The 27,546-nt window shown below is 44.1% G+C and overlaps 1 protein-coding gene across 1 annotated transcript; it reads left to right on the forward strand.

The window, feature by feature from the left end:
• Positions 1–790: 790 nt before the first annotated feature.
• Positions 791–27,311, forward strand: LOC134355996 (hyaluronan and proteoglycan link protein 3-like). Its single transcript, XM_063066541.1, has 5 exons — positions 791–905; positions 17,131–17,265; positions 20,987–21,352; positions 22,154–22,456; positions 24,301–27,311. Exons 2-5 carry the CDS (start codon positions 17,148–17,150, stop codon positions 24,585–24,587), a joined length of 1,074 nt encoding a protein of 357 aa, XP_062922611.1. The 5' UTR covers positions 791–905; positions 17,131–17,147; the 3' UTR covers positions 24,588–27,311.
• Positions 27,312–27,546: the final 235 nt, after the last annotated feature.

Genomic DNA, 27,546 nt, shown 5'->3' on the forward strand with positions numbered 1-27,546 from the left:
TGTGTAACCGCATTCTTTGCAGGACTGTGTGTGAGATTGCCCACTTTCCAGAACTGTGCACTTTGCAAAATTGCGTGTGGAAATGTGAATGGGGAGTGACTGTTATGTCTGGGATTGTGGAAGTTGGGATCTGTGTTTGGGACTCAGCACTTTGGGAAGCTGTATGGGCTGTTTAACTCCTCACAGCACTCCATCCGAGATAGGGAAGTGGTTGTGAGTTTTGCCTGTGATCCTGTAAATTGGTTGGGCACTCTGATCTATTAAGAACTCAGTGTACGACTGATTAATTCGGGGAGTTCAGCGACCGTGTCTTTTAAAATTACCGACCAGATGTAAAATTAGAAAGCTGAGAAAAAACAATAGGGAAGAGAGACAAAAAGAAAGAAAAAAATTAATAAACACTTGGGCAGAGATCGTAAAATAGAGGGAAGTAGGCAGGCGGTAATAAAAGGTATTTAGCAAGATTCCGATTAATTTAATCCCAGGCACACACACGACCCTCGACGGGAAGGGCAGAGACGTTGCTAAAACATACATAACTTCAATTTCTATTCAGCTTTCCTGAAGGCAGTTGGGGGTATGATGGAAGAAGACGGTCCAGGTTGCAACTTTAGTACAAACGAGCCCCCTAGAGCAGACGAATTGACGTGAAGGTCTCATCGATAAACATATTGGGTAATCGCAAAAGTGTCCGGCAAGGGCGAGTATAGGGTCTGCCTTGAAGTCGAAGCGTCATTGGACCGACTGATGACGTCGAGTTACTATACCCCGCTTTTTTTTTATAAAGTACAGTTATTAGGTTCCAGGATTTATTACAAGCTCTGGGATACAAAGGGACAACATCACTTGCCAAAGAACTGGACTTTGAGCTTGCAAGAAACCTGAAGCAGTAATAGTCCAACGTTGTGAGTACAGGTTTACTGCCGTTGCAAATTAGCGCTCTTTCGTTGCACAATGCATTTCAAGTGTGTGGATGTGTAGGTTAATATAAATGCCAACCGAATATGGTTTATCGAAACAAAAACAACTGTGCAATTTTTTTTCAGAGGCTTTTACAACTAGAGTGTGTGAGGAGAAGGGATGTAGATCGATAGTTGGTATGAGGACAGAGCGGAATGGGAGAAACGCAATGTTCGATCAGCACTAGGGTCCACCGTGGTTTTGGACAGATAAATCTGCGATCTCATTGTTTTAAAATGCGCGAACCAGTGAGAAAATTTAAACTTCCAGTGTTTTTTTTTGCAAATTCAGAAAACTAAGTTGAAAGTTTCGATTTGTTAATTAAAATTATTAACGGAGTTGTTAATTTGATGGTAATGAGGGATTGCTTGAAAAATGACTTTTCTGATAAATACAAGCTAAAACGAGGGGAGTTTAGGTTTAGTTTGTGTTTGAGTTTAGGTATTTAAAAATTTTTTTTACGGGGTAAAATTGTTACGAGCTAAGCCTCATATTGTAGAATAAAAAAACAAAGAGGGCACATGGAGAAAGAATAATCCCTGTTGATAGTCGGTTTGCGGTGCGTCTCAGAGGTCTGTGCGGAAGCGAAGTCCTGAAGTTTCTCAAACTCCAAAACTTTTGGAGGGGGTTTGAAAGAGTAAATTACTGTCTGCGCCGCCCTCTCCTGGCGACACTGCCGTACTGCAAGTGCGCCGCACACGGAAAGAGATCAGCTCATGTTTGGGCTCTGACTTCAGTGAGGATATTGAAACAACACAATGCACATCGAATTTGTACTTCCATGAAAAAAAAAACAACTCCTTCCAAATGCATTCAGGAATATGGTTTCAATTGCATTGTGTGTGTGTGTGTGTGTGGCGTGAGTTGCAAGATTTTGACGCCTCGTAAGCTATTTTCCGCCTGGAAACTTTCCTATAAAGTAACGTTGAGAATCTTTTCACATCAGTGCAGCATCTGTGTTTGGTTAAAACGCGCACACGCTGACAGCAAATTGCAATTACTTATCGCCTTTAACGTTGCAAAATATCTCAAGGCATTTTCAGAGCGATTAACAAACACAACTTGACCGAACCAGATGTCAGGGCAAAAGGACAGTCCACATCTGGGAACGATACCATGAGATGATTTTCTACTTTGCGGTGGGTTAGACATTCAAGTGGCAAGGAAAACAAAGATAATCCATTTTGGTGTCCAGTGTAAGCAATCACAGGTTTCAACGTGTGGTTATTTACTTATTCCTGAAAAGTTTAAATCAAGTGTACTTGGCGCCGCGGTTATGCTGTGAAGCTAGAGGCAGCCTGTAAGACCACCTCCGGAATCCAGACGGAGAGCTTCACAGTCGTACGGTGAATTTCACGGCGTGTAATCTACCCTGATACTCTGCACCGGGACGAGATGTACCCCCAAGAGCTGAGGGCGATAGCGAACCTTCCCGACGAGAAACCCAGTCCTCTTGGTGGCCTGATCAGCATCAGCCCCCCATCCAATACGGCAATTCATTAGCTCCATGTGGGATCTTACTCTGTAGAAATAGTGGCATGTTTCCTGACATCGATCGCTCTACGCTGATTGTTCACCCCATCACCCAGGGCATATCCTCTTCTCATTACTACCATCAGGAACGAGATACAGAAGCCTGAAGACACGCTCAACGATTCAGGAACAGCTCCTACCCCTCTGAATGGACAATGAACCTACGCATAAAAAACTCTTGCTCTCTTTCTGCGCTACATATTTAATTTAAAATGTTATACATATTTCTTATATTATGTATTGCTCTGTACTGCTGCCAAAAACAATTTCACGACATATGTCAGCGATATTAAACTTGATTCTGATAATTACAAGAGGAGGAGAGTTTCAGCAGTATCTCATTGCTCATGAGAAGCGTTGTCAGTATAACTATAAAGATTATGTTGTTTTCATGTTTATGTATAAAAACGTGCAAACTTTACACATTTTGTCAGTAAGCTTTTCCTAAGACCCTTGAGGTGTTCTACAATGTTCAAATTCCAGTATTAACGTCAGTGCTTTTTTTTAACGTAGAAATCCACTTCCTTTCTGGAGTCACGGGAGACTGCAAATTCTGCAGTCTGAGGCAACAAACAATCTGCTGAAGGGACGGGAGTAGCGCTTTGACCCGTAATTTGGACAATTCCTCTTCCCCGTCCTTCACCCCCCACCTCCCCGCAGATGCTGTTCAAACCGCCGAGTTCCTCCAGCAGATCGTTTGTTGCTCCATTTCCCTTCTGAATGGCCCTGTGATTGGGATTAGCTGTTGGGAAAGGGTGTGGATTTTATCATTAGGATGACTCATTTTCACGGCCTGCTGACATTAGCCAAACTGGGAAATGGGTCCCAGCGAAGGGTCTGAGCACAAAACGGCGACTGTTCGTTCTTCTCCAGAGATAATACCTGATAGTTCCTTCAGCATTTTGTGTTTTGTTTTTGCTCTGGATTTCCAGCATCTGCTGAATCTCCTGCTCGTGTTGGTGGCTTTGGTGACCTTGGTTTGCCCAAAGGGGCAGGACCCAAGTGTTAATATAAGAAATGGGATGATCTTACCTCCACTTCTAAATTCTAAGTCTTCTTTACTAAAGGGTGGTAAAAAGAAAAATGAGTCTGAAGATCATATTGCCCTGATCTTATTGAATAGTGGAACAGGCTTAAAGAACAGAATAGTTGATTCTTGCTCCTGCTTCCAATGTTCCTCTTAAGTAAATCTTTTAATTTTGTTTGGATGTGGGCTAGCAAGGTCAGCATTTATCGCCCATCCCTAACCGTCTTGGCTGACCTGCTAGAGTTCTGCTCTGCCAGCGGTGCTGGGGAGGGAGTTAGACCCAGCAGTTAGGGAGGAACAGTAAGATAGTCCCAAGTTAGGATGGGATAGGTGTGATCTAATGGTAATTCTGTCAAGGACGGTGACCTCGCAATGGGGGTGCCAACATCTGATCTTCACAGACAGCACCAGAGACTGGTATTAAACCTGCATTGTTAAAGTGTTGGGGCACCTATTGCTCTGCCGGGAGCCCCTTCATTCCTTTAACCTAGAGCCCACAGGCAATATAAGTGGAGCTCGTGACCCCTTTAGACACTGAGGTCAAACATTCCCAGCAGATGTTTGCTCCTTGTGCAGACGATTTATGAAGCTCAGGTAATGGATTAAAGATCAACATAACAGTCTCTCATCCTTAAAATTACAGATAAACATTTTCTCAAAAATATAATGGGGGTGTAGGGTAAATAATAAATCATGGCTGGAGTTGTTGCAAAGTGTGTGAACACCATTTATTAGGACTAAAAAATACTTAACAGGTCAGACAGCTGCTGTGGAGAGAGAACAGAGTTAGTATTTTAGATTGATATCAATCTTTCACTGAGAAAGTTCAAAGATTCAAAGTATATTTATTATCAAAGCATGTATGCAGTATACCACCCTAAGATAAGCCTTCCCCACACACAGTCACAAACCAGGAAAAACCATGGGACCTGTTCAAAGAAGTACAGTGACCCTCCGACATGCAAAAACCAAATCACGCAAATGGCAACAAGAAAGAGTGAGCAAAACCCACAGAATATAAAACACAAAATCAAAAGAGTCCATATTCAGTACAGCTCAGTGTTCGTTATCTGCAGGCCACTCTGATTCTTCAAACTAATCCAAAATAGCAACAGAAAAGGGAACGACCAGGAACCAGAAACACATCATAACGTGAACCCCAGAGTCTGATCCACAAACCGCAGACCCAGAACTTTGGTACCATCCCCAAATGGCATCGAGGGGGTGACTATTTGAATGCAGGGATCTTCCCTGTGAGAGGATGGGAGATAGAGAGAGACTGTCACATGCAGACACGCTCCTACAGCAGCGAGCGAAAGGCTGGTAGACACCACTGAACATTCACCTCAATATTTTCAATCTTCCTTGACGCATTGATTAGTGAGAAATGGAGTTGATCATGGGCTCGCACTCCATCTCTAAGCTTCTTGGTCTCCAGGCCGCTTGCCTCCTGGAATCTTCTCGGAGACAGCAAAGTGCCAGATTCCTTAATATACCATCAAACTGTAGATCGCAATCTCCAACAGTAGCAGAACCACACTTGACAGAATAGGAAGATATAAAGGAAGTGAAAGAAGTAGTTCTGTGGACTATCTGGAGGATGTCGCCTTTGGTAACGTTGTTCACTGGCGCCACCTTCTTCAGGCAGACCTTAAGCATTAAGTAAAAACCAAAGGCTGCAGATGCTGGAAATTGCAAATAAAAACAGAAGATGCTGGAAACACTCAGCAGGTCAGATATCATTTGTGGAAAGAGAGCGAACATTTTAGGTAAAAAGCCCTTTTCCAGTTTTGCCAAATTTTATTTTAGACCCAAAACATCAACTATTTATTTCGCTCTACAGATGCTGCCTAATCTTGAGTATATTCTTCTTTTTATGTTTTTATCTCAGATTTCCAGCATCTGCAGTTTTTTGCTTTTCCAATTCTATCAAAAATGTGACCATTGGATGCCAAGGTATGGTGCTGGTGAGAGTGCCTGAGTGGTATTTGTCAATGAGTCAAGGTTGTATGTACAAAAGGTGTTGTCCTTTAGTCTGTGCCAGCACTCCTACAGATGACTCAGGCAATGACTGGGTCCAGAGCTCTGAAAACAAGCTCTTCTCCTCGCAGAGATGTCGAACCATCTAAGCTGCCATATCATGCTTGAAAATTCTTGATGGTTCACTCTAGAATTACTCAGATGGCCTCATTCTGCTCCTGTAACTTATGGTCTTATCTTGATTAGTCAGGGCATGAAGGGATACGGGGAGAAAGGAGGAGATTGGGGCTGAGAGGGAAATCGGATCAGCCGTGAAGAAATGATGGAGCACTATTGATGACCCAAATGGTCTAATTCTGCTCCCATATCTTATGGTCTTATGGTCAGATACCCTTCCTTGTCTCTAAGTAACTCCTTAGGCTTGAATCTGCCTTTCTTGGGACACCTGGAATTTGATACGGTGGAATGGTCTGCAATGTGTAAAATTGCTGCTGTTTAAGCACTGATCTCCAAGTTATCTCATCATAGAGATACAATGTACTCAGTGCTTTGCTGGGTTGAGTTTAGAAGCATATGATTGAAACACAGGAGACACCAAGTAGCAATGGACAGGCTGCGGCACTGTTTACCCTGGGGTGAAGGAGGGTGAGGGGTGACATTGTAGGGCGGCACGCTAGCGTAATGCTTTACAGTGCGCGAGCTGTAAGATTGCGGTTCAATTCCCACCACTGTCTCTAAGCAATTTGTACATTCTCCCCACGTCCGGGCGCTCCCACGTTCCCAAGATGTGCATGTTGGTGTCATGGAGTGGTGGGCATGCTACGTTGTCACCAGAAGCACGGCGACGCTCGTGGGCTGCGCCCGACACAAGCGGCGTATTCCCCTGTATGTTTTGAAGTACATGTGAGAGATAAAGCTAATCTTTAATCTTTATCGAGGTTGATAAAGCCATGAGGGCTGTAGATAAAATGAATGATCACAGTCCTTTTCCCTGGGTATTGAGAATTTAAAAGTAGATGGGGTGGTAGGTTTAAAGTGAGAGGGGAAAACTTAAAGAGAACCTAAGATGTAGATTTTTTTATTCCAAAGGTGGTGGGTGTATGGAAGAAACTGCCAGTGAAGCTGGTAGAGATGGATAATATTATAATGTTTAAAGGATATTAAGGTGATGGATAAGAAAGGTTTAGAGGGATATGGGCCAAATGCAAGTGAATAGGGCGAACCCAAGAAGGCATCTTGGTCAGCATAAGACCATAAGACAAAGGAGCAGAAGTTGGCCATTCGGCCCATCTTGGTCAGCATGGACAAGTTGTGCTGAAGGGCCAGTTTCTGTGCTGTGTAACTCTATGACTATGATAGTTATCAACATGTGGGGGGACATTAAATGAGTGGACAAGGGTCGGTCTATTAAAACTGAGGGCCACAGGAAGTTTTCCTTGCAGTGGCTGGAAAATCTTTGGATTAGATAAAAATGAAGATTAGCTTTATTTGTCGCATGTACATCGAAACATCCAGTGTTTGTGTCAACGATTAACACAGTTCAAAGTAAATTTTAATATCAAAGTACGTGTATATCAGCATATACAATCCTGAGATTCACTTTCCTGCGGGCATACTCAGCAAATCTATGGAACTGTAACTATAACAGGATCAATGAAAGATCAACTGGAGTACAGAAGACAACAAACTTGTGCAAATGTAAATATAAATAAATAGTAGTAAATAATGAGAACACGAGGCAATGAGATAAAGAGTCCTTAAAGTGAGGTCGTTGGTTGTGGGAGCATCTCAATGGATGGGCAAGTGAGTGTGGTTATCCCCTTTAGCCAAGGGTCACCACGATTCTGACGCCAACATAGCATGCTGGCAACTGACTCACTCTAACCCTAATCCATGCTACTTTGGAATGTGGGAGGAAACTGGAGCACCCAGAGGAAACCTATGTGGTCACAGGAAGAACATAAATCTCCTTAACAGATTGCGGTGGAATTGAACCCATGTCGATGATGTTCTGAGAGTGCTACACCAACCACTACTTGACCATGCCGCCAACGATGATTCTCTATCATATAGATTGTGGAGGATGGATCATTGGGATTATTAACGAGGAGGTAGGTAACTATTTGAAAGATCAGGGTATTGAAAGCTATGGGAAACTGGCACAGAGGAACAGGTAAGATCTGGGACAGATTACCTATGATCACATTTAATGGTGGGACAGGTTTGAAGGGCTGAGTGGCCTACTGCTTCTAAAGAGTATGCCGAATGAAGAAAGGCTGAGTGAGCTAGGGCTTTTCTCTCTGGAGCGAAGGAGGCTGAGAGGTGGCTTGATGGAGGTGTATAAGATGATAAAAAGCATTGAGTGGATGGCAAGAGACTTCTCGGGTGGCAATGTCTGATATGAGAGGACATAATTTTAAGGTGATTGGAGGAAAGAATAGTGGGGATGTCAGAGGTGAATTTTTTATATAAATACATGGAACGTCCTGCCAGGGGTGATGGTAGAATCAGATAGATTAGGGATATTTGAGGGATTCTTAGGTAGGTACACGGATGAAGAAGAATGGTGGGCTATGTGGGAGGGAAGGGTTAGATTTGCTGAGACTGTAGCGCATCATAAGTACAAGGAACTTCGCAAGTGCTGGAAATCCAAAGCAACACGCACAAAATGCTGGAGGAACTCAGCAGGCCAGGCAGCGTCTGTGGAGACGGACAAACGGTTGACGTTTCGGGCTAAGACCCTTCTTCAGGACTGAGAAGGAAGGGGGACGATACCAGAATAAAAAGGTGAGAGGATGAGGGAAAGGAAGGTGATTGATGAAGCCAGGTGGGTGGGAAAGATAAAAGGCTGGAGATGAAGGAATCTGATAGGAGAGGAGGGTGGACCATGGGAGAAAGGGAAGAAGGAGGGGCACCCGAGGGGCAGTGATAGGAGGTGAGATGAGGTAAGAAGCCAGAAGAAGGAAGGGGGGAGAATTTTTTTACCAGAAGTAGAAATTGATATTCATGCCATCAGGTTGGAGGCTACCCAGATGGAATGTAAGGTGTAGCTCCTGCACCCTGAGAGTGGCCTCATCATGGCACAACATGTCGGAGCGGGAGTAGGAATCGCAATGAAAATGTTTGGTTACCGGGAAGTTCCGCTTTTGGCAGATGGAATGGGGCTGCTCAAAGAAGCAGTCCCCCAGTTTACGACGGGTCTCACCAATGTAGAAGAGGCTACATTGGGAGCATCAGATACCTAGCAGATTTGCAGGTGACATATTGCCTCACCTGGAAGAATTGTTTGGGGCCCTGAATGGAGAGGAGGGAGGAGGTGAATGGGCAGGTGTAGCGCTTTGGCTGCTTACAGGGATAAGTGATGGAGGGAGATTAGTGGGGAGGGACAAATGGACAAGGGAATTATGGAAGAAGTGATCCCTGCAGAAAGCAGAAAGTTGGGGTGGGGGAGAGGTAAAGATGTGTTTGGTGGTAATATCTCTTTAGAAATGGTGGAAGTTGCTCAGAATGACGTGTTGGATGCAGAGGCTCATGGGGTGGGAGGTAAGGACAAGAGGAACTCTATCACGGTTAAGGCAACAGCAAGATGGGGTGAGCGCGGATTTGGGAAATGGACGAGTTGTGGGTGAAGGCAGCATCAATGGTGGAGGAAGGGAAACCCCATTCTTTGAAGGAGGAGGATGTCTCTGATGTCCTGGAAAGGAAAGCATCATCCTGGGAATAGATGAGGTGGAGGCGAAAGAAAGCGAATGGCATTTTTACAGGAGACAGGGTGGGAAGAGGTCTAGTCAAGATAGATGTGGAAATTGGTAGGTTTATCAAAGATGTCAGCTGACAGTTTGTCTCTGGAGATGAAGACAGAGAGATCGAGAAATGGGAGGGAGGTGTCAGAAAAGGACCAAGTGAATTTAAGGGCAGGGTGGAAGTTGGAAGCAAAGTTGATGAAATCGATGAGCTCGTCATGAGTGCATGAAGCAGTACCAAAGCAGTCGTCACTGCAGTGGAGGAAGTGTGGGAGAGCATTACTGGGGAAGGCTTGGAACATGGACTGTTCTGCATTGCCAATGAAAAGGCCAGAAGACCTGGAGCCCATGCAGGTGCCCATAAGACCACAAGACCATAAGACATAAGATCAGAATTAGGCCATTCAGCCCATCGAGTCTGCTCCTCCATTCCATCATGGCTGATCTCGGATCCCACTCAACCCCATACACCTGCCTTCTCACCATATCGTTTGATATTCTGGCCGATCAGGAAACGATCAACTTCCACCTTAAATATACGCATGGACTTGGCCTCCACCGCAGTCTGTGGCAGAGCATTCCACCGATTCACTACTCTCTGGCTAAAAAAATTCCTCCTTACCTCTGATCTAAAGGGTCACCCCTCAATTTTGATGCTGTGCCCTCTAGTTGTAGATACCCCCACCAAAGGAAACATCCTTTCAATACCTACCTTATCTAGTCCCATGGCTACCCCTCGAATCTGGAGAAAGGGGGAAGAGCCGAAGGAGAAATTGTTGAGGGTGAGGAGCAGTACTGCCAGATAAGGGGAGGGTGAACTTTCATTGAGAAAGAAGTGAGGAGCTTTAAGATCTTGTAGTGTATGGCATTTTGACAAGTCTCCTGTCCACAGGTAATGCCTTTGAAGACAAGTTATCTTTTCGCTCTACTGCCCTTGCAGTACACGTGTACAAAGCTAGGCTGGGGGTGGGGGGGGGGGGCGGCGGGGATGCGGTTACCGGCGGGAAGTGTTTGGTGGTGAACACACTGAGTTTTAATTTGAGGCCTATCGGAACAGCAAGCTACCAATCTCCCGCTCTCAATGCAGGAACGACCGCTCACTCTCTCCCTCGCCGGTGAATGAGAGGCTGTCTGAAATACCAAAGTGCTGGGATACGATGGACTCTTGATTAAGATCTCTTTTCGGGGGGGGGGCTGCTTTTGCTATTGCTTGCATGGTGGTCGGGGGGGGGTGGTGGTGTTGTTGGTGCTTGCGCTGTTGCTTGTGCAATGACCAATTAACCTACCTGTTTAGACTGTGGGAGGAAGCCAGAGCACTCGGGGGGGTGGGGGAGGAGCCTACACATTTCACAGGGAGGACGAAGAGCGACTCCTTTCAGAGGGTGCCGAAAATGAATTCTGAACCCTGATACCCGAGCTGTGATAGCTCCATGCTAACCGCTATGCTACCATTGTGACTGACCAGCTCTGCCAGCTCTGAAGGTGTCTACCAGCTGTGCCCACTGGTTATGTAGACAAGATTGAACGGTTTTCCACTCATTTTGTCAATGAGTCCACTCTACCGGGAAGGTTTAGTATTGCTGAGGGAGGTTCCACCTTTCAACAGGACCTTTGCTACGACTGATATCTACTGCCATCTGCTGTTGGAAGTTAGACATCACACCTACAGCCACTCAAACTTCTCTTGAATTTTTAAGTTCTTTTTTTCAAGTTTATTTTCACTGACATAGTTGTGAAATTTGCTGTTTTGCAGCAGCAGTGCAGTGCAAGACAGAATTACTGTAAGTTTCAATGAATATATCAAAAAGTAATAGCGAGGTAGTGTTCATGGTTCATGAACTGATCGTGGAGGGAAAGAAGCCGCCCCTAAAACATTGAGTGTGGATCTTCAGGCTTCTGTACCTCCTGGCTGATGGTATTAGTGAGAGGAGGGCATGTCGTGGGGGTGAGGGTCCTAATCTCTTCGCGTACTTAACGAAGTAGAGCCACTGGTATGCCTTCATTTGATTGCATCAATACGTTGGGTCAGAATAGGTCCTTCGAGATGTTGATGCCCAGGAACCTGAAGCTGCTCACCCTTTCCACTGCCAGCCCCTCAATTCTGGTGATTGGGACCGGAGATTATCATTCAAAATGGGAAATATTTATTTCTGATCCATCTAGTTTAGGCCATCTGTTAAAGATTCTCCTAAACCTGAATCTCCTATCAATGCAAACAACAGGAATTCTGCAGATGCTGGAAATTCAAGCAACTTTGATATCTCCTATCAATGATATCTTCCAGAGTTCAGTAACCGTCCTCCACATGAAAATTGTAAAGAGGCAGAGATGTACATACAGTGACTGATCTTTTTTTAACAGTACTTTTCCAGTATTTTATTTCAAACATTTTTGAGGGATTCAATCTGCAAAGCTGTTCTGTTTTCAGGAAAGATCTTACCTATTCTCTTGGACTGGTGTAGTTGCTGGAAAAGCTCTGTAGGTTGTTCAAAAGATATATATATGTATGTATGTGTATATATATATATATATATATATATATATATATGTGTGTGTGTGTGTGTGTGTGTGTGTGTGTGTGTGTATATATATATGTATATAAGATAGGGCCAAATAGGACTTCGACCATTCCACCTTTCCAGTTCTGGCACCAGGACCAAAGGGCTTGTTCCTCCTAATATTAGCCACCAGATGGCGAAGATGAGGCCATTCAAGGTTCTCAGCAGCACCGCTGGGTGGCCAGAGGCAGTAATTAGAACAAAGCAATGTGGTTCCATGCTCTCCATTGTACATCTGTAGAAATTTGCTGGAGTCTTTGGTGGCATACCAAGTTTCCTCAAACTCTCAATGAAGTACAGCCACTGGCATGTCTTCTCAATGATCATATCATTGTGTTGGGCCCAGGATAGATCCCCACAACCTCACCCACTCACCATTCCCCTCACCTGGTCTCACCTATCACCTGCCAGCTTGTACTCCTCTCTCTCCCCTCCCACCTTCTTATTCTGGCCTCTAGCCTTCTTGCTTTCCAGTCCGGATGAAGGTTCTCGGCCTGAAATGTCAAATGTTTATTCCCCTCCATAGATGCTGCCTGGCCTGCTGAGGTCCTCCAGCATTGTGTGTGTGTGTGTGTCTGTGATACCAATGAGAGAAGGCACTACAGTACCACCACCCAGTGAATGCAGGTTCATACGGCAACAGAGAAAAGGTGTTGCTGACTATCTCAGGAGGAAGTCAGCAGGTCAAGCAGCATCCGGAGGAGGGAAGAAAAGGATACTGGGTTATGTCGCTTATCCCAGTGAGTTCTTCCAGCAGATGTGATCGTTGCTCTGGCTCCAGCATCTGCATTCTCTTGTGACTCCAGATCCAAGGTGTTGTTTGACTGTCAAATTTTGCTTTTCCTTAGGCTATATTGTTTTGTTAGAGTTGTTTCCAGTGATCTTCCCTTGTAGAAGGAAAACTAAACTGATGACACAGAAAAATGGTCATGGAAAATCACATGATTCACTCATCAATAAAAATATAATGCAGTATTTTTTACAAATAGCTCATAAAAATAACAATTTTCCAGAAGCTGAATTCCTATAGCAGCTTGTATTTTGTCAGCCAATGAAGTCAAAAATGGGAACCTTGAAGCCTTGGAATGATGAGGACCAGATAATTTGTTCCAGTAAGATCAAAGGGTTTCTCGATACACAGGATGGATTACACTGCTGATTCGGAGAAGGCAAATATTATTGGGGGTCTGTGTTCCATGATAAACTCTTTGTGGTGCTCAACTTGTTGCACTCTTGATCCCCTGATCTGGAACATCTGATGATTAATTGTTCTACTTATCAAGAGATTTCTCCTCCTTGATCCCGACTGCAGTTTACAAACTGCTAAAGGCAGATGCTAAATCAAACACTCGATGTATTGAATGCCGTGGCTAACAAACAAGAAGTAGTCTACCCCGATGCTTTTCAGATCATTGTTGGGGACTTCAATCAGGATTGTTTGAAGAAATCTCTGCCCAGTTATCATCAACATATCACCTGCAGAACCAGGGGTCCCAACACACTTAGCCACTGTTAGACTACAATTACGAATGCCTACTCTTCCATTCCTAGATTATTATTGACTTCAGGAGGATGAAACCAGAGGTCCATGAGTCAGTCCTTATTGGGGGATTATAGATGGAAAGGGTCAGCAACTTTAAATTCCCCGTTGTTATCATTTCAGAGGATCTGTCCTGGGTCCAACATGTAAGTGCCATGACAAAGAAAGCTTGGCAGTACCTCTACTTTCTTAGAAGTTTGTGAAGATCGGGATGTCATCTAAAACTTTTGTAGATGCCCATGTGGTGGAGAGTATATTGACTGGTGCATCACTGCCTGGTATGGCAACACTAATGCCCTTGAATGGAAAATGCTACAAAACGTAGTGGATACAATGCGGACCATCTCCACCATTGAGCACATCTACATGGAGTACTATCATAGGAAAGCAGCATCCATCACTGGGGAACCCTATCATCCAGGCCATGCTCTTTTCTTGCTGCTACCATCAGGAAGAGGTACCAGAGCCTCAGGACTCACACCACCAGGTTCAGGAACAGTTATTACCCCTCAACTATCAGGCTGTTGAATCCGAGGGGATAACTTCACTCAACTTTACTTGTCCCATCACTAAAATGTTCCCATAACCTATGGACTCACTTTCAAGGACTCTTCATCTCATGTTCTCGATATTTATTGCTTATTTATTTATTATTATTAGTTTGTTTTCTTTTGCACATGATTGTTTGCCCATCCTATTGGATGCAGTATTGTGTTTCTATTAGTTACTGTGAATGTCAGCAGGAAAATGAATCTTTGGGTTTATATGATGACGTATATGTACTCTGATAATTTACTTAGAAGTTTGAACTGGAGTAAAGAGTTAAGTGGAACAGAAACAGACTTATGTATGGCCTGCCCTGTACATACAGGTAAAGTTCAAAAAGTTCAAAGTTCAAAGTAAAATTTATTATCAGAATACATACACATGTCACCACATACTGAGTTCCTTTTTCCTGCGGGTATACTTAGCAAATGTATGGAATAGTAACTAAACATGATCAACGAACAACATCTGAGCAAATGCAAATATAAATAAATAGCAATAAATAACGAAAGTATGGAACAACAAGATAAAGAGACCTTAAAGTGAGACCATCAGTTGTGGGAACACCAGAAATAGAATGAGTGTAGTTATCTCATTTTGTTCAAGAACCTGATGGTTGAAGGATAGTAACTGTTCTTGAACCTAGTGGTGCGAGTCCTGAGGCTCTTGTACCTTCTACCTGATTGGCAGCAGCAAGATAGTTGCATGCATTGTCACTAATTCCTTCTACTTGTAGTGCAGTCATAGCTTTCAATGCCTTGGTGATTCAAGTTCCCGTCTAGATGCTTTGTAAATGCTGTGAGATCTCTGCCTCCACCACCGCCTACTCGGACAGCTCTATCCAGATCCTCGCATCCTCTGTGTGAACAATACCTTCTCAGATGCTCTCAAACTCTCGCACATCTCATCTTCAACTTCTGCCCTCTTGTCTTAGACATCCCGCAACATGGAAAAAAGTTCTTATTGTTGAATAGTTGGATTAATTGTGTGTACACCAGGAATAAAAAAAAGCCTTGATTGTCTGAGTCCTTGTGCTAAACAACATGGGAACAGGCCCTTCTGCCTGTCTCATCCATGCTGACCGAGGTGTCTACCTGAGCTTGCTCCATTTGCCTGCATTTGGAGCATATCCCTGTCAACCTTTCTGATCCATGTATCTGTCTGGATGTCTTCTAAACATTGTACTTGTACCCACCTGTCCCACCTCCTTTGAGAGTTTGTTCCACATAGCTAACCAACTGTGTGAGAATGTTCACTCTCAGATCCTACTTTTATTTTTCTCCCCTCACCTTAAACCTGTGCCCTCTAGTTTTAGGCTCCACTACCCTTGTAAAGGAATTATGACTATTCACTTTAGTTATGCCCCCCTAAACTCAAAGGGTCTACAATCAGTATCCTACAGTCCAGGGGAAAGAGGTCCCAGCTTCTCCAAAGTAGTAATGGGATTCCAAGCACTGGAGAGAGCATCAGAACTCAAATTAGGATCCCAATAACAGGAAAGCACCATTGACTGTGTAGTATGTTGGCAGTATGGTACCATAGCAGTTAGTGTAATGCTTTTCAGCGCTAGCTGTGAGAATGGTTCAATTCCTAGCAATGTCCGTAAGCAATTTGTATGCTTTCCCTGTAACTGTGTGAGTTTCTTTCAGATGCTCCAATTTCCCTTGAATGGAAAATCCAACAAAAAGAACAGGTAAATCCTCCCCACCATTGAGCACGTCTACATGAAACATTGTCACAGGAAAGCAACATTCATCATCAGAGATCCCCACCACCTTGGTCATGCTCTGTTCTTGTTGCTGCCATCAGGAAGAAGATACAGGAGCCTCCAGGTCCAGGAACAGTTATTACCCCTCAGACATAAGGCTCTTGAACCAGAGGGGTAACTTCACTTCATCATTGAAATGTTCCCACAACCTACGGACCACTTTCAAGGAATCTCATCTCATGTTCTTGATATTTATTGCTTATTATTTTTATTATTATTATTTCTTTTTGTATTTGCACAGTTTGTTTTCTTTTGCACACTGTTTGAATGCCCAAATTTTAAGCCTGTCCCCTAAAACCCTCACTAATTTTTATAGATGCACCATAGAAAGCATTCTTCTAGGGTGCATCACAACCTGGTATGGAAGTTATCCTGTCCAAGACCGGAAGAAGCTGCAGAAGATTGTGAACACAGCGCAGCACATCACACAAACCAATCTTCTGTCCTTGGACTCACTTTACCCTGCACGCTGTCGGAGCAGTGCTGCCAGGATAATCAAGGACACGACCCACCCAGCCAACAGACTTTTCATCCCTCTTCCCTCCGGGAGAAGGCTCAGGAGCTTGAAGACTTGTACGGCCAGATTTGGGAACAGCTTCTTTCCAACTGTGATAAGACTGCTGATTGATCCTGACCCGGATCTGGGCCGTACCCTCCAAATATCTGGACCTGCCTCTCGTTTTTTTTTTGCACTACCTTACTTTCCCTTTTCTATTTTCTATTTATGATTTATAATTTAAATTTTTAATATTTACTATCGACTTGTAATCCAGTGAGCGGGAAGCACGGAATCAAATATCGCTATGATGATTGTGCGTTCTAGTATCAATTGTTTGGCGACAATAAAGTAAAGTTGGTGTGGTCTTTCATTGATTCTATTATGGTTATTATTCTATTATCGATTTATTGAGTACACCCAAAAGAAAATAATCTCAGAGTTATATATGGTGACATATATGCACTTTGGTAATAAATTTACTTTGAACTTTGAACTTACTTTCCACAGTCTGAAGACATGCAGGTTAAGCTTAGTATGAGGAGTGACTGATAAGTTCATCGCCTAGGGTAGAAGGAGTCAATTTTAGAAAACGTAGCACATTTATTTTTCCTACATTTACACACTTAGTCCAGTGGTCGTGGAGCATACGGATCCCTTCTTTGTAGAAGTCGGCGACTTGGACCTCCAGAAAGTGGTCCACAGCAGGGGTGATTGATAAGTTTGTGGCCTAAGGTAGAAGGAGATGAGTTATCAACTTCAAACTTTCTGCATTTTCACGCAAATAGTTGAACTACACGTGCATGTAACAAGGGCTGTGTAACTCATCTCCTTCTACCTTAGGCCACAAACTGATCAATCACCCCTGCCGTGGACCACCTGGAGGTCCAAGATGCTCTTGGTTGCCTGTTGGGCTTCTAAACCCAAGCTTCATGTCAGTTTATGACTAATGTCTGAGCCAGTTGTTCTTCTGTTGTAGGACAAGAGTTCTCTACAATGAAGTTCGCTCTGATGGTGGTGTTGTTCCTACAATTGATCTCCTTGGCCTTGTGCTCGGCGCAGAATGGTGCCTTCTACATCAACGGCAACGGCAACGGGAATGGGAACGGCGAGTGTAAGTATGGCCAACACTGGCAACTGGGCAGTATCTACTTCCTGCCAAGGGCTGGTAATCTCCAGTGTGAGGTGGCTGTCTCTCCAGGCCCTGTACCTTCTGCTGAGCTTTCGCTGATCATGACTGATTGCATTGTGTAGGTTCTGGATTCAAATTGGCGTTGAAAACCCAGTACCCACTGAGAAAGGCCTAACATCCAGTAAAATTCTATATGATAAGATGGACTCTTGGCCTCACAATCTACCTCATTGTGGCCTTGCACTTTATTAAGACCATAAACCATAAGACGTAGCAGCAGATGTGGTCACTCAGCCCACTGTGTTAGCTCCACCACGCCATCATGGCTGATTTATTATCCCTCTCAACCCTATCGTCCTGCCATCGCCCTGTAACCATTGACACGTACTAATGAAGAAGTTTAATCAGGAATATTGTCTGCCTGCACTGCACTTTCTCTGTAACTGTAACTCTATATGAGTAAATGGCATTATGATAAGAATTCACCCTGATCGAATTGAATGGGAGAACTACATTTGTTGCTTAACACTCAGGGAGCAAGTGGGCCAAGGAAACAAAGTGCTGGAAGAACTCAGCAGGTTAGGCAGCACCCGTGGAGGGGGGGCGGACAGTCGATGTTTCAGTCATGACCTTTCACATGGATTCGTCATTCAGATGAAGGGTCAGATGCGTGAAACAACGACTGCCTCTACCGCCGTACAGATGCTGCTTGCATTTGTGTATGGTACTGTGCAAAAGTCATAGACATAAATTATACGTAAGACTTTTGCAGAGTACTGTAAGCTGTTATTTTATCATTTCCTGCATTGGTTAATTTTAATTAGATTTGAAGCACCCGACAGAAAGACGTCTATTTCCATTCTCTGTTTGCCCTTGAAACAGCAGTATCTGTGAGTCTTAAGATTTTGTTAATATATTGATAAATATTTAGTAGATAGAGTACCGTGCAAAAGTCTTAAGTACCTTAGCTCTATATATGTGCCTAATACTTTTGCACAAAACTGTATGTACAAGTATTTTTATTCGGTTCAAGACTCTTTATAGTCAATGGGCAGCACAGTTGTGGTTAGCATAATGCTATCAGAACACCAGCAACCCAAGTTTAATTCCATTGCTCTCCGTAAGGAGTTCGTATATTCTCCCCGTAACTGCATGGGTTTCCTCTGGGTGCTCCAGTTCCCGCTCACATTCCAAAGAAGTACGGGTTAGTTGGTTAATTGGTCACATGGGTATAATTGGGTGGTGTGGACTTGTTAGGTCGGAAGGACTGGTTACCATGTTGTATCTTTAAATAAAGAAAATGCTGCATTCTGTTATTGTTTCTCCTTGTACCTGTTGAATGCACTGATGGAATGAAATGGTCTGTATAGATGATATGCAGAACATACTTTTTCATTTTCTGTTGGTAGATGGGACAATAACTAACCAGCTTACCAAGTGAAAAAGAATGACCTAGGATTTATGTAGTCTGTCTTTTCTGGCCAAAAGACCATACAGCCAATGAAATTATTGTTACAGAGGAGTAACTGATCTGATTATGGGAAATGCAGCTGACATTTTGCATTTGACATGCCTCCACAATGGGGCGATAACTGGCCAATCTGTTGTAGAGGTTTAAAATGAGAGATGGAACAGTGCCAGATGATGACAGATGTTTAAACTATCCAGCAAAAGATACAGTGGCAAGTTAGGACAGGGAGTGGCCATTTGAGACACCAATCTTCCCATGTACTAGTCTAACAGTTTGTTGTTGAAAATCACAAAACCATAAGACATATAGTACTATTCAAAAGTCTTTGGCTCATATATATAGCTAGGGTGCCTAAGACCTTTGCACAGTACTGTATCCGTCAATGTGGAGCAGAGAACAACTTTATAACTCTGGCAGGAGCAAAAGATGTTGGGGAATGGAGAGGATGGAGTGCCGCAAGGAGGATTGTGGGACAGGTGACAGAGACACCAGGCAAGGTCAGGATGTCAAACAATTGGTTTATTGATCATTACAGAATGTCTCTCTGCTGTTTCCTGTTCCCTGACCTCTCCCTTCCCCTTTTCCCAATTATGATTCCCTCCTCCCTTCCCATTCTCAGTCCACAATAGAGACCCATATCAGAGGTTTATCATCACTCATATATATCATGAATTTTTTTGTGGCAGCAGTATAATACAATACATAAAATTACTGCAATACTGTAGCATCCTAGCTATATATGCTTAATATTATTGCACAGTATGATAGGAGCAGAATTTGGTTATTCGGTCCCTCATCATCCCTTTGGCAGAAGATACAAAAGCTCGAGAAATCCGCCAGGCTCAAGGACAGTCAAAAGTTTAATGTTGTCATTGGCAAACATACACGGGGCGTAAAAACCATGAAAATTAACTTTTTTCAGCAGAAGCTCTGAACATTGCAAAAATGAAGACAAGTGTAGTTATAATAAATTTAGTTCAAATGATACATAATTTGCATGTGTGCAAAATAAACCTAAGTGCAAATTTAGTAGACAATAGTGCAAATCTGAGGGAGAGAAGAACAGTTTTTACCCAATTCTTGAGCGATGAAAGATCAACTCTTGATCTCTTGGTCTACCTGTGCACTTTGTCTACCTGCACTGCTCTTTCTCTGTAACTGCAACACTACATTCTGCATTTGGGTGGCAAGACCGAGATATGTCTCTACCAAAGGAGGTGTAAGGTGCCTCTTCCCTCCGCTTTCCAGCAGGTCACTCTTGCACAAGATATTTAGCTCCCTCATTACCTCCTTCCCTCCGATTAGGGTCACATGAAGCCGTGAGAGCAGGTGGTGAACTGTCGTTTGAGCCGCTGGTGCATATCACAAATTCTGTTTATATGACCGCTGACGCCAGGCAGACAATCTCTAAAGAGTGTTGATAATTGATGGAGTCACCGTCTTGTAAAGACATTGCCCAGAAGAAGGCAATGGCAAACCTCTTCTGCGGAAAAAAAATTTGCCAAGAACAATCATGGTCATGGAAAGGTCATGATTGCACAAATATACAACACGGCACAAAACAAACGAACGTTTTTTATTTCATTTTGCGCTACTTCGATGTACACGTAATGGCCACTATACTAGATACACCTGTACACCTGCTCGTTAATGCAAATATCTATTCAGCCAATTATGTGGCAGCAACTCAATGCATAAAAGCATGCAAAAGTGGTCAAGAGTTTTAGTTGTTCAGACCAAATAGCAGCATGGGGAAGAAATGTGATCTAAGTGATTTGGACCATGGAATGATTGATGGTGCCAGACGGGGTGATTTGAGGTTGCTGATCTCCTGGGATTTTCATGCATAAAAGTCTCTAGAGTTTACAGGGAATGGCATGAAAAACAAACAAAAAAAATCCAGTGAGTGGCAGTTCAGTGGGTGAAAAGGCCTTGTTATTGAGAGAGGTCAGAGGAAAATGGCCAGACTGGTTCATGCTGACAGGAAGGCGGAAGGCAATAGTAACTGAAATGACTGCACTTTACAACAGTGCTGTGCCAAAGAGCATCTCTGAACACATATTAAACGTTGAAGTGGATGGGCTACAGCAGCAGAAGACCATGAACATACACTCAGTGGCCACTTTATTAGATACAGGAGGTGTAGAATAGTCTCTCTGGATAGTATGCAAAACAACAGCTTTCCACTGTAGCTTAGCAAACATGACAATAATAAACCAATTTGTTTCCTAGATTACAATGGCATCAAGCTTCACATTGAGACCCAGAAAGACCGGCTCTTTGCCTACCGAGGGGAGAACGTAACACTGAGCTGTCACTATCGTTACGAGCCACCGGTGAACAGCAGCCGCAAGGTCAGGGTGAAGTGGTCCAAACTCAACATGGATCTTTCCAAGGAGTGCGACGTGATCGTGGCCATCGGGCTTCGACACCGAAGTTTCGGGGAGTTCAAGGGGAGGGTCTACCTGCGGCAGTCCGACGAGCGGGAGGTGTCGCTGGTCATCACGGACGTGCGGCTGGAGGACTATGGAAAGTACAAGTGCGAGGTGATTGATGGCCTGGAGGATGAGAGCAGCATCGTTGAGCTGGAGTTACGAGGTAATCAGTAGTGCTCATAGATGGAGTAGAGTGTGCCCCTGTCGGATCAACTGGGGAACAGACTCTCGTAAAGTAAACTGGTGGAGGAACTCAGCAGGTCAAGCGGCCCTTGTTTAGGCAAAGGGATGGCCATTATTACATGTTGAGACCCTGCGACAGGACCAGCAACCTTTTCCCTTCACAGATGTCACTCAACCCTCCAGGAGGTAGTGAATTGGTTTCAGAGTTGATTAAGTCCATAAGACATAGGAGCAGAATTAGGCCATTCAGCCCATCAAGTCTTCAAGGGCATTCCATTATGATCAGTTTATTATCCTTCTCAATGCTATTATCCTGCCTTCTCCCTATGACCTTCGACGCCCTTACAAATCAAACCTCCACCTTCAATGTACCCAATATCTTGGCCCCCATAACTATCTGTGGCAATGATTTCCACATATTCAACAACCTCTGGCCAAAGCAGGGGTTCATGATCTTTTTTATCCCATGGACCAATACCATTAGTAAGGGGTCTGTGGACCCCAGGTTGGAAACCCCTGGGCTAAAGAAATTCCTCCTCATCTCTGTTCTAGTGAGACATCCTTTTATTTTGAGGCCCTGCTCTCTGGTCCTATTGGAAACATCTTCTCCATGTCCACCCTATCTATGCCTTTCAGTATTTGGTAGGTTTCATTAAGATCTGCCCTCACTCTTCTAAACTCCATTGAGTACTGGCAAAGGTGGTAGACATGATGAAATGAATGGCCTCCTTCAGAGCCAATCCTTTATGCCATTTCCCTGAGACTTTGCCTTTCCTTTCAGGTGTGGTCTTCCCTTACCAGCCGCGTCATGGCAGGTACCGGCTGAACTTCCACGACGCCAAGCTAGCCTGTGAGCAGCAAGATGCCATGATCGCCTCTTTCGAGCAGTTGTTCCAGGCGTGGGAGGAGGGCCTGGACTGGTGCAACGCCGGCTGGCTGATGGACGGGTCGGTCCAATACCCCATCACGGTGCCTCGAGGGCCCTGTGGCGGTGAGGGAAGCTCGGCCGGGCTCCGAAACTACGGGCAGCGGCACAAGAACCTGCACCGATTCGACGTCTTCTGTTTTGCTTCGACTTTGAAAGGTGGGCGACCCTGGGGGCTGACCAGAGCTTATAATATGTGTGTGGGGATGGTGGGGGGGGTGGTTGTAGGTGATGTCTTTGGATCTTGGGGTTGAGTGGGGTCACTGGGGGAGAGTCAACCACTCCTGACCTTGCAGAGTGGGCATGAAGTAGATTGATTTTCCCAGGATGGAAAGACATGAGAATCATACAACAGAGAAACAGGTCTTTTGGCCCCATTGCCAAACAAGGTTCCATCTAAGCTGGCCCCTGTGCCCATGTTTGGCCTATATTCCTCTAAATCAGGGGTTCTCAAAGTCTTTTTATGCAATGGACCAATACCATTAAGCAGGGGGTCCATGGACCTCAGATTAGGAGCCCCTGCTCTGAACCTTCCCTATCCATGTACATTTTAAATGTTGCTAATGTTCCTTCCCCTTCTTGTTGCTGCCATCATGGAGGAGGTGGCTGAAGGCCCACGCTCAACGAATTAGGAACAGCTTCTTAACCTCACGAACAGGTTTCTGAATGGTCCATGAAGTCAGGGGCACAATTTCGTTATTCCTCTTTTGTGCAGAAGTCTTACGCTTTTTCCAGTGGTCTTAATGTAGCCCGGGGTGAGATGTTCCTCCATTGAGCACTAATGGGATTTGGAGGAGCTGGAGAATCTGTAGACCCAGGTTGAGGCAGAGTAAGACCTTGTGGGGTTGCGTTTCAGGGCTCTTGAGATCAGCAATATAAATGCACGTCTTCTTTTGTCAAATCAGTCAAATTTATTATCCAATGCACAGGTGCAATGAAAAACTAACATCAGAGTCACATCGCAAGCAAAACTTAAACTATACATCTTTTTTGTAGACAGAACACAAATAGAACATTAAAAAAACAGTCTGTTTTTATGCAAACTGATCTAAATGCTCACAATGTTGCAAAACTGTAGTGATTAGGGTTTTGCTGGTTGATTCAAGAAGTGAGGTTTGAAGGGAGGTAGCTGTACTTGAACCTGGTAGTGTGAGACCTCCGGCTTCTGTACCTCCTGCCCCCTGGTGCTTGTGAGAAGATGGCATAGTGCAGATGGTGGAGATCTTTGATGATAGATGTTGCCTTCTTAAGGCAACGCTTCATGTAGATAACCTCAGTGGTGGAGAGGGGTGTCCCCTTGACGTGTTGGGGAGACAGCACTACTCTCAGCAGCTTTTACATTCCTGCTCATTCAAATTGCCCTACCGGACCGTAAAGCAACCAGTTTCAAGGTTACATCTGCAGAAGTTCATTAGGATGTTTGGTGACAAGCTAAACCTCTAAAGAAATTGGGCACATATGGAAGTAGAAAAGCAAAAGGTTGGAAACACTCAACAAGTCTGCAGAAAGAGGAACAGTTAACATTTCAGTTCAAGCATTGTTTGTAGTTCTGACAAAGAATTGCCGACCTTAAAAGTTCACTGTTTCTATTTCCTCAGACGCTTGCTGCCCTCCTGAGTGTTTCCAGCAATCCTTGTTTTTACCTCAGATTTCCAGCATCTGCAGCTCTTTAGTTTTCACTGAAGACGCAGGAGACTGCAGTTGCTGGAACCTTGACTAACAACCAACCTGCTGGAGGAACTCTGCATTCGTGGGAGCAGAGGAACTGTCAACGTTTTGGGTTGAAACTGATATTTTGGCCCAAAACGTCAATAGTTCCTTTCCTCCCGCAGATGCTGCTTGACTCACTGAGTTCATCCAGCAGATTGTTTGTTGCTTTGGTTTTCATTTATGGATCAAGTTATTGAATGGACACAGGTTTTGCTTGCTCACATTTGGTCAGACTGCTTGGCTCCTGTACTAACTGCAGTTCCACTCATAACTTTCCTCGTGTCTCGGTCTAGGTAAACTCTACTTCATGCGTCGTCCACTGAAGTTTAATTTTGATGAAGCCATCAAGGCCTGCCAGGACGACGGGGGCGAGATCGCCAAAGTGGGCCAGCTCTACGCTGCCTGGAAGTTCCTCAAGTTCGACCGCTGCGAGGCTGGCTGGGTGGCCGACGGCAGTGTCCGTTACCCCATCAACTACCCCCGGCCCAAGTGCGGCCCTCCTGAGCCTGGGGTTCGTACCTTTGGCTTTCCTGATAAGGAGAGTGGGAAGTTCGGGGTTTTCTGCTTTAAAATGACCTAAACGGCAAGGGCAGCGGCTGTGTTGATCGCAGGAGGACCTTCCGTATTGTTTATTGAGCCAGTGTTAGTGCTCGTCTTTAAAGGTGAAATCAAGTTATTTTTTAAAAGAAATATTAAAGTATAACCTTCCCTGATACTATCCCAGATCTATTTGAGAAAGAGTTAGGTAGCACAGAAAGAGGCTCTTCATCCCATCCCATTTTTGTCCAACCCAAGAGTTAATTTTTAAAAGTTTTATTTAGAGATACAGCGCGGTAACAGGCCCTTCTGGCCCACTGCCCCATGCTACCCAATTACATCCATGTGACCAATATATCTACTATCCTGTATATCTTTGGGATGTGGGAGGAAACTGGAGCACTGGAGGAAACGCAGGCAGCCAGGAGGAGAACATGCATACTCCTTACAGACAGTGGCAGGAATTGAACCTGGGTCAGTGGTGCTGTATCGTGTTACGCTAACCGCCATGCTACTGTGCCGCCCTTAACCAGTCGTTTATTCTGCTCCCATCTTTATTCTCACCACATTCGCCTCGATCTCCCTCTCCCCGGTTCCACTACTCACCCATACCCCACGAGCAATTTGCAGTGGCTAGTTAATCTACCCCACGTCTTCAGGGTGCAGGGGCACATGGAGGCAACCCGCGCAGATCGCAGGGAGAATGTGCGAGCTCTGTCCCGAACAGCACTGGAGGTCAGGATAAGACCTAGGTCACTGGGGCTGTGAGGCAGTGGTTCCACAAGCTGTACCATTTTGCATTCCCTTTTTTTCTAATCAGTCTGGAAAGTCCTCATAATCATCTGTGCACTGTCTGAGTTTTGAGAGGCTATTAAAAAAAAAGCAGTAATAAAGCATTTAATACTGAAGGCTGGGATCTCAAGACACTACACTGTCAGTTAATGTATATATGACCCATCAAGTTTCAGCTAATACCTTACTCTTTATCTCAGCTCATTCCTTTCCTACTTTTGGTTCGCTATCCATCTTTAATTCCCTGTTAGGTCAGCCACCATTGTGTCTGGATAGATTCAGCGCGCTCTGCTACAGCAGTAATCCCAGTGATCAGGCAAGTTATTCAGAGGGAATGACCCTTGTGCTGAGGTACTGTGTCGGATTGTTGACCTCAGAATTGGCAGGTACTTGAGCAAGAGTGAATACATCAAACAAATCAAAGATCTGGGCCGTATCTTAGGATGCAAACCGTGACCTGCATATTTGTGAACTAAATATATTTAATACACAGTTCTGCAAGGTTGCAGTCCAGGTTTTGACTGCAAATTTTGACATCCAGGCAACTAGGCCCAGGCATTGTATGTCTAAATTAGGCCTTAAAATCCATTTGTATATTCAAGCCTGAATGTGAAGGCCCATTGAGGGTTCGATATGAACATTTCCTTGAATTCACAGATGAAAAATCTCATGATAGATATCTTGTTGGGCGTTAGGTACACAGAAGGTAATTCTATTCCCCCCATAGAGGAACTGAACAAATAGAGCATGTGCGTGCAGATGCGCAGGCGTACTCACTATGTGAGTGTGCGTTTATCCTGGTCATATGTTCAATCAATTTTGAGATGGTCTATCTCAGGCCTATTAGAAGTTGTTGGACACCTGGTTCACTCTCATTGATCAGCCTAAAGCAACCAAATCTGGTGAATCCTAGGTTCAGAGGAGCCCATTTTAGTGTGGATGGCGCCTTTTCTGGCCTCATTCAAGAGTTTCCCTGCCTTCTTAAGTCAGAGAGGCAGGTAAACTCCAGTCCTGGTGTAGTAGTAGTTTGAAGGCCATTTTATTGTTCTCCATCATGTTACAGTACGCAAGGAGCTGAGTAAAAAGACAGTTCTTTTCGGTGTTCTCACGAAATATAGATTCAAATATTGATTAAAGTTCCTTTGACTTCTAACAGAGTGCTTCCAACTACTAGCGACCAAATTAAATGTACAAATGATATGAAATGGTGGACCTGATGACTAAGGTTAATTGTTTAACAACGTGGCAATATGTAATCAACAACAGCAGTGAACTTACAAGTAATCAGTGAGATCTCTTTATTAGAAATAAATCAACAAACAAAATCAGGAAGGACATAACAGAGCCAGTTGAATATTTCTTTTAGGGTTTTGCCCTTTATATCCTGTAGGCCTTAGCTCTGATTTGATGAGACACCTTTTTGGTACACTATTAAGAGATCACTTTCCTGTATGAGGTAGAAAATGAGTTTCAGCTATTTAACCACAGGAAGAGGTACCATGGAACCAAATCCTCCCCTCATCCAATTTAAAAAAAAGATTATAACCTTCTTCGATATCCCAGATCTGTTTGAGTTAGAGATTCTTGCAGCTCTGAAACAGGCTCTTTGTTTCACTCAGTTAGTTCCAAGAGCTGATTGTCCAATGATCATTGTTCATCGCTGGCCGATTCTCTGAGATCAGGAGCAACAAAGCTGATGATGAAACCCTTGGGCTCTTTCTTGCTTGACTGGTCATCAAGCCTGGACCCTTCAGGCACATCTGCTCCATGAGCCTTGAGGAACCAACGTTCCCCCCATGCTCCAGGTGTGGGACTCCAGGACCAGTTTACATTCAGTGCCTTCCCAGAGCAATTTGTGTGATTTCACCTTTAGAGAGCGAGTAATTTGACCATCTGAGAAACCAATGGCTTTCATTGGCCTGTTATCCAGGAAGGAAAGCAGTGTAATGACTAGATATTCAGAGGGACTGCAACATGGGGCTTGTGAGGGTGGGAATGGGGATGGGCTGGAGAGGGAGGGAAGAAGGTGGGGCATTAAATTTTTTACCAATTTTTATAGATATTTTATTACATTTTATTAGTTCAAAGCAGACTATATTATATGTCAAATCTATTTAGATGCTCTAGCCAACCACCATGCTGTAATGCCATTGAAGAGTACAATATTATTTTTGTCTTCTGACCCGATGCTCTGACACACAGGAATCTTC

This window comes from Mobula hypostoma, chromosome 13 (genome assembly GCF_963921235.1).
Source record: "Mobula hypostoma chromosome 13, sMobHyp1.1, whole genome shotgun sequence".
Classification (NCBI taxonomy): domain Eukaryota; kingdom Metazoa; phylum Chordata; class Chondrichthyes; order Myliobatiformes; family Myliobatidae; genus Mobula; species Mobula hypostoma.

Excerpts from the sequence above, each read along its gene's own strand:
- LOC134355996 (XM_063066541.1), top strand. The coding sequence starts at position 17,148 with ATGAAGTTCGCTCTGATGGTGGTGTTGTTCCTACAATTGATCTCCTTG. Across the intron at positions 17,266-20,986 it reads CGGGAATGGGAACGGCGAGT|ATTACAATGGCATCAAGCTT; the intron begins GTAAGTATGGCC and ends TTTGTTTCCTAG. Across the intron at positions 21,353-22,153 it reads CGTTGAGCTGGAGTTACGAG|GTGTGGTCTTCCCTTACCAG; the intron begins GTAATCAGTAGT and ends CTTTCCTTTCAG.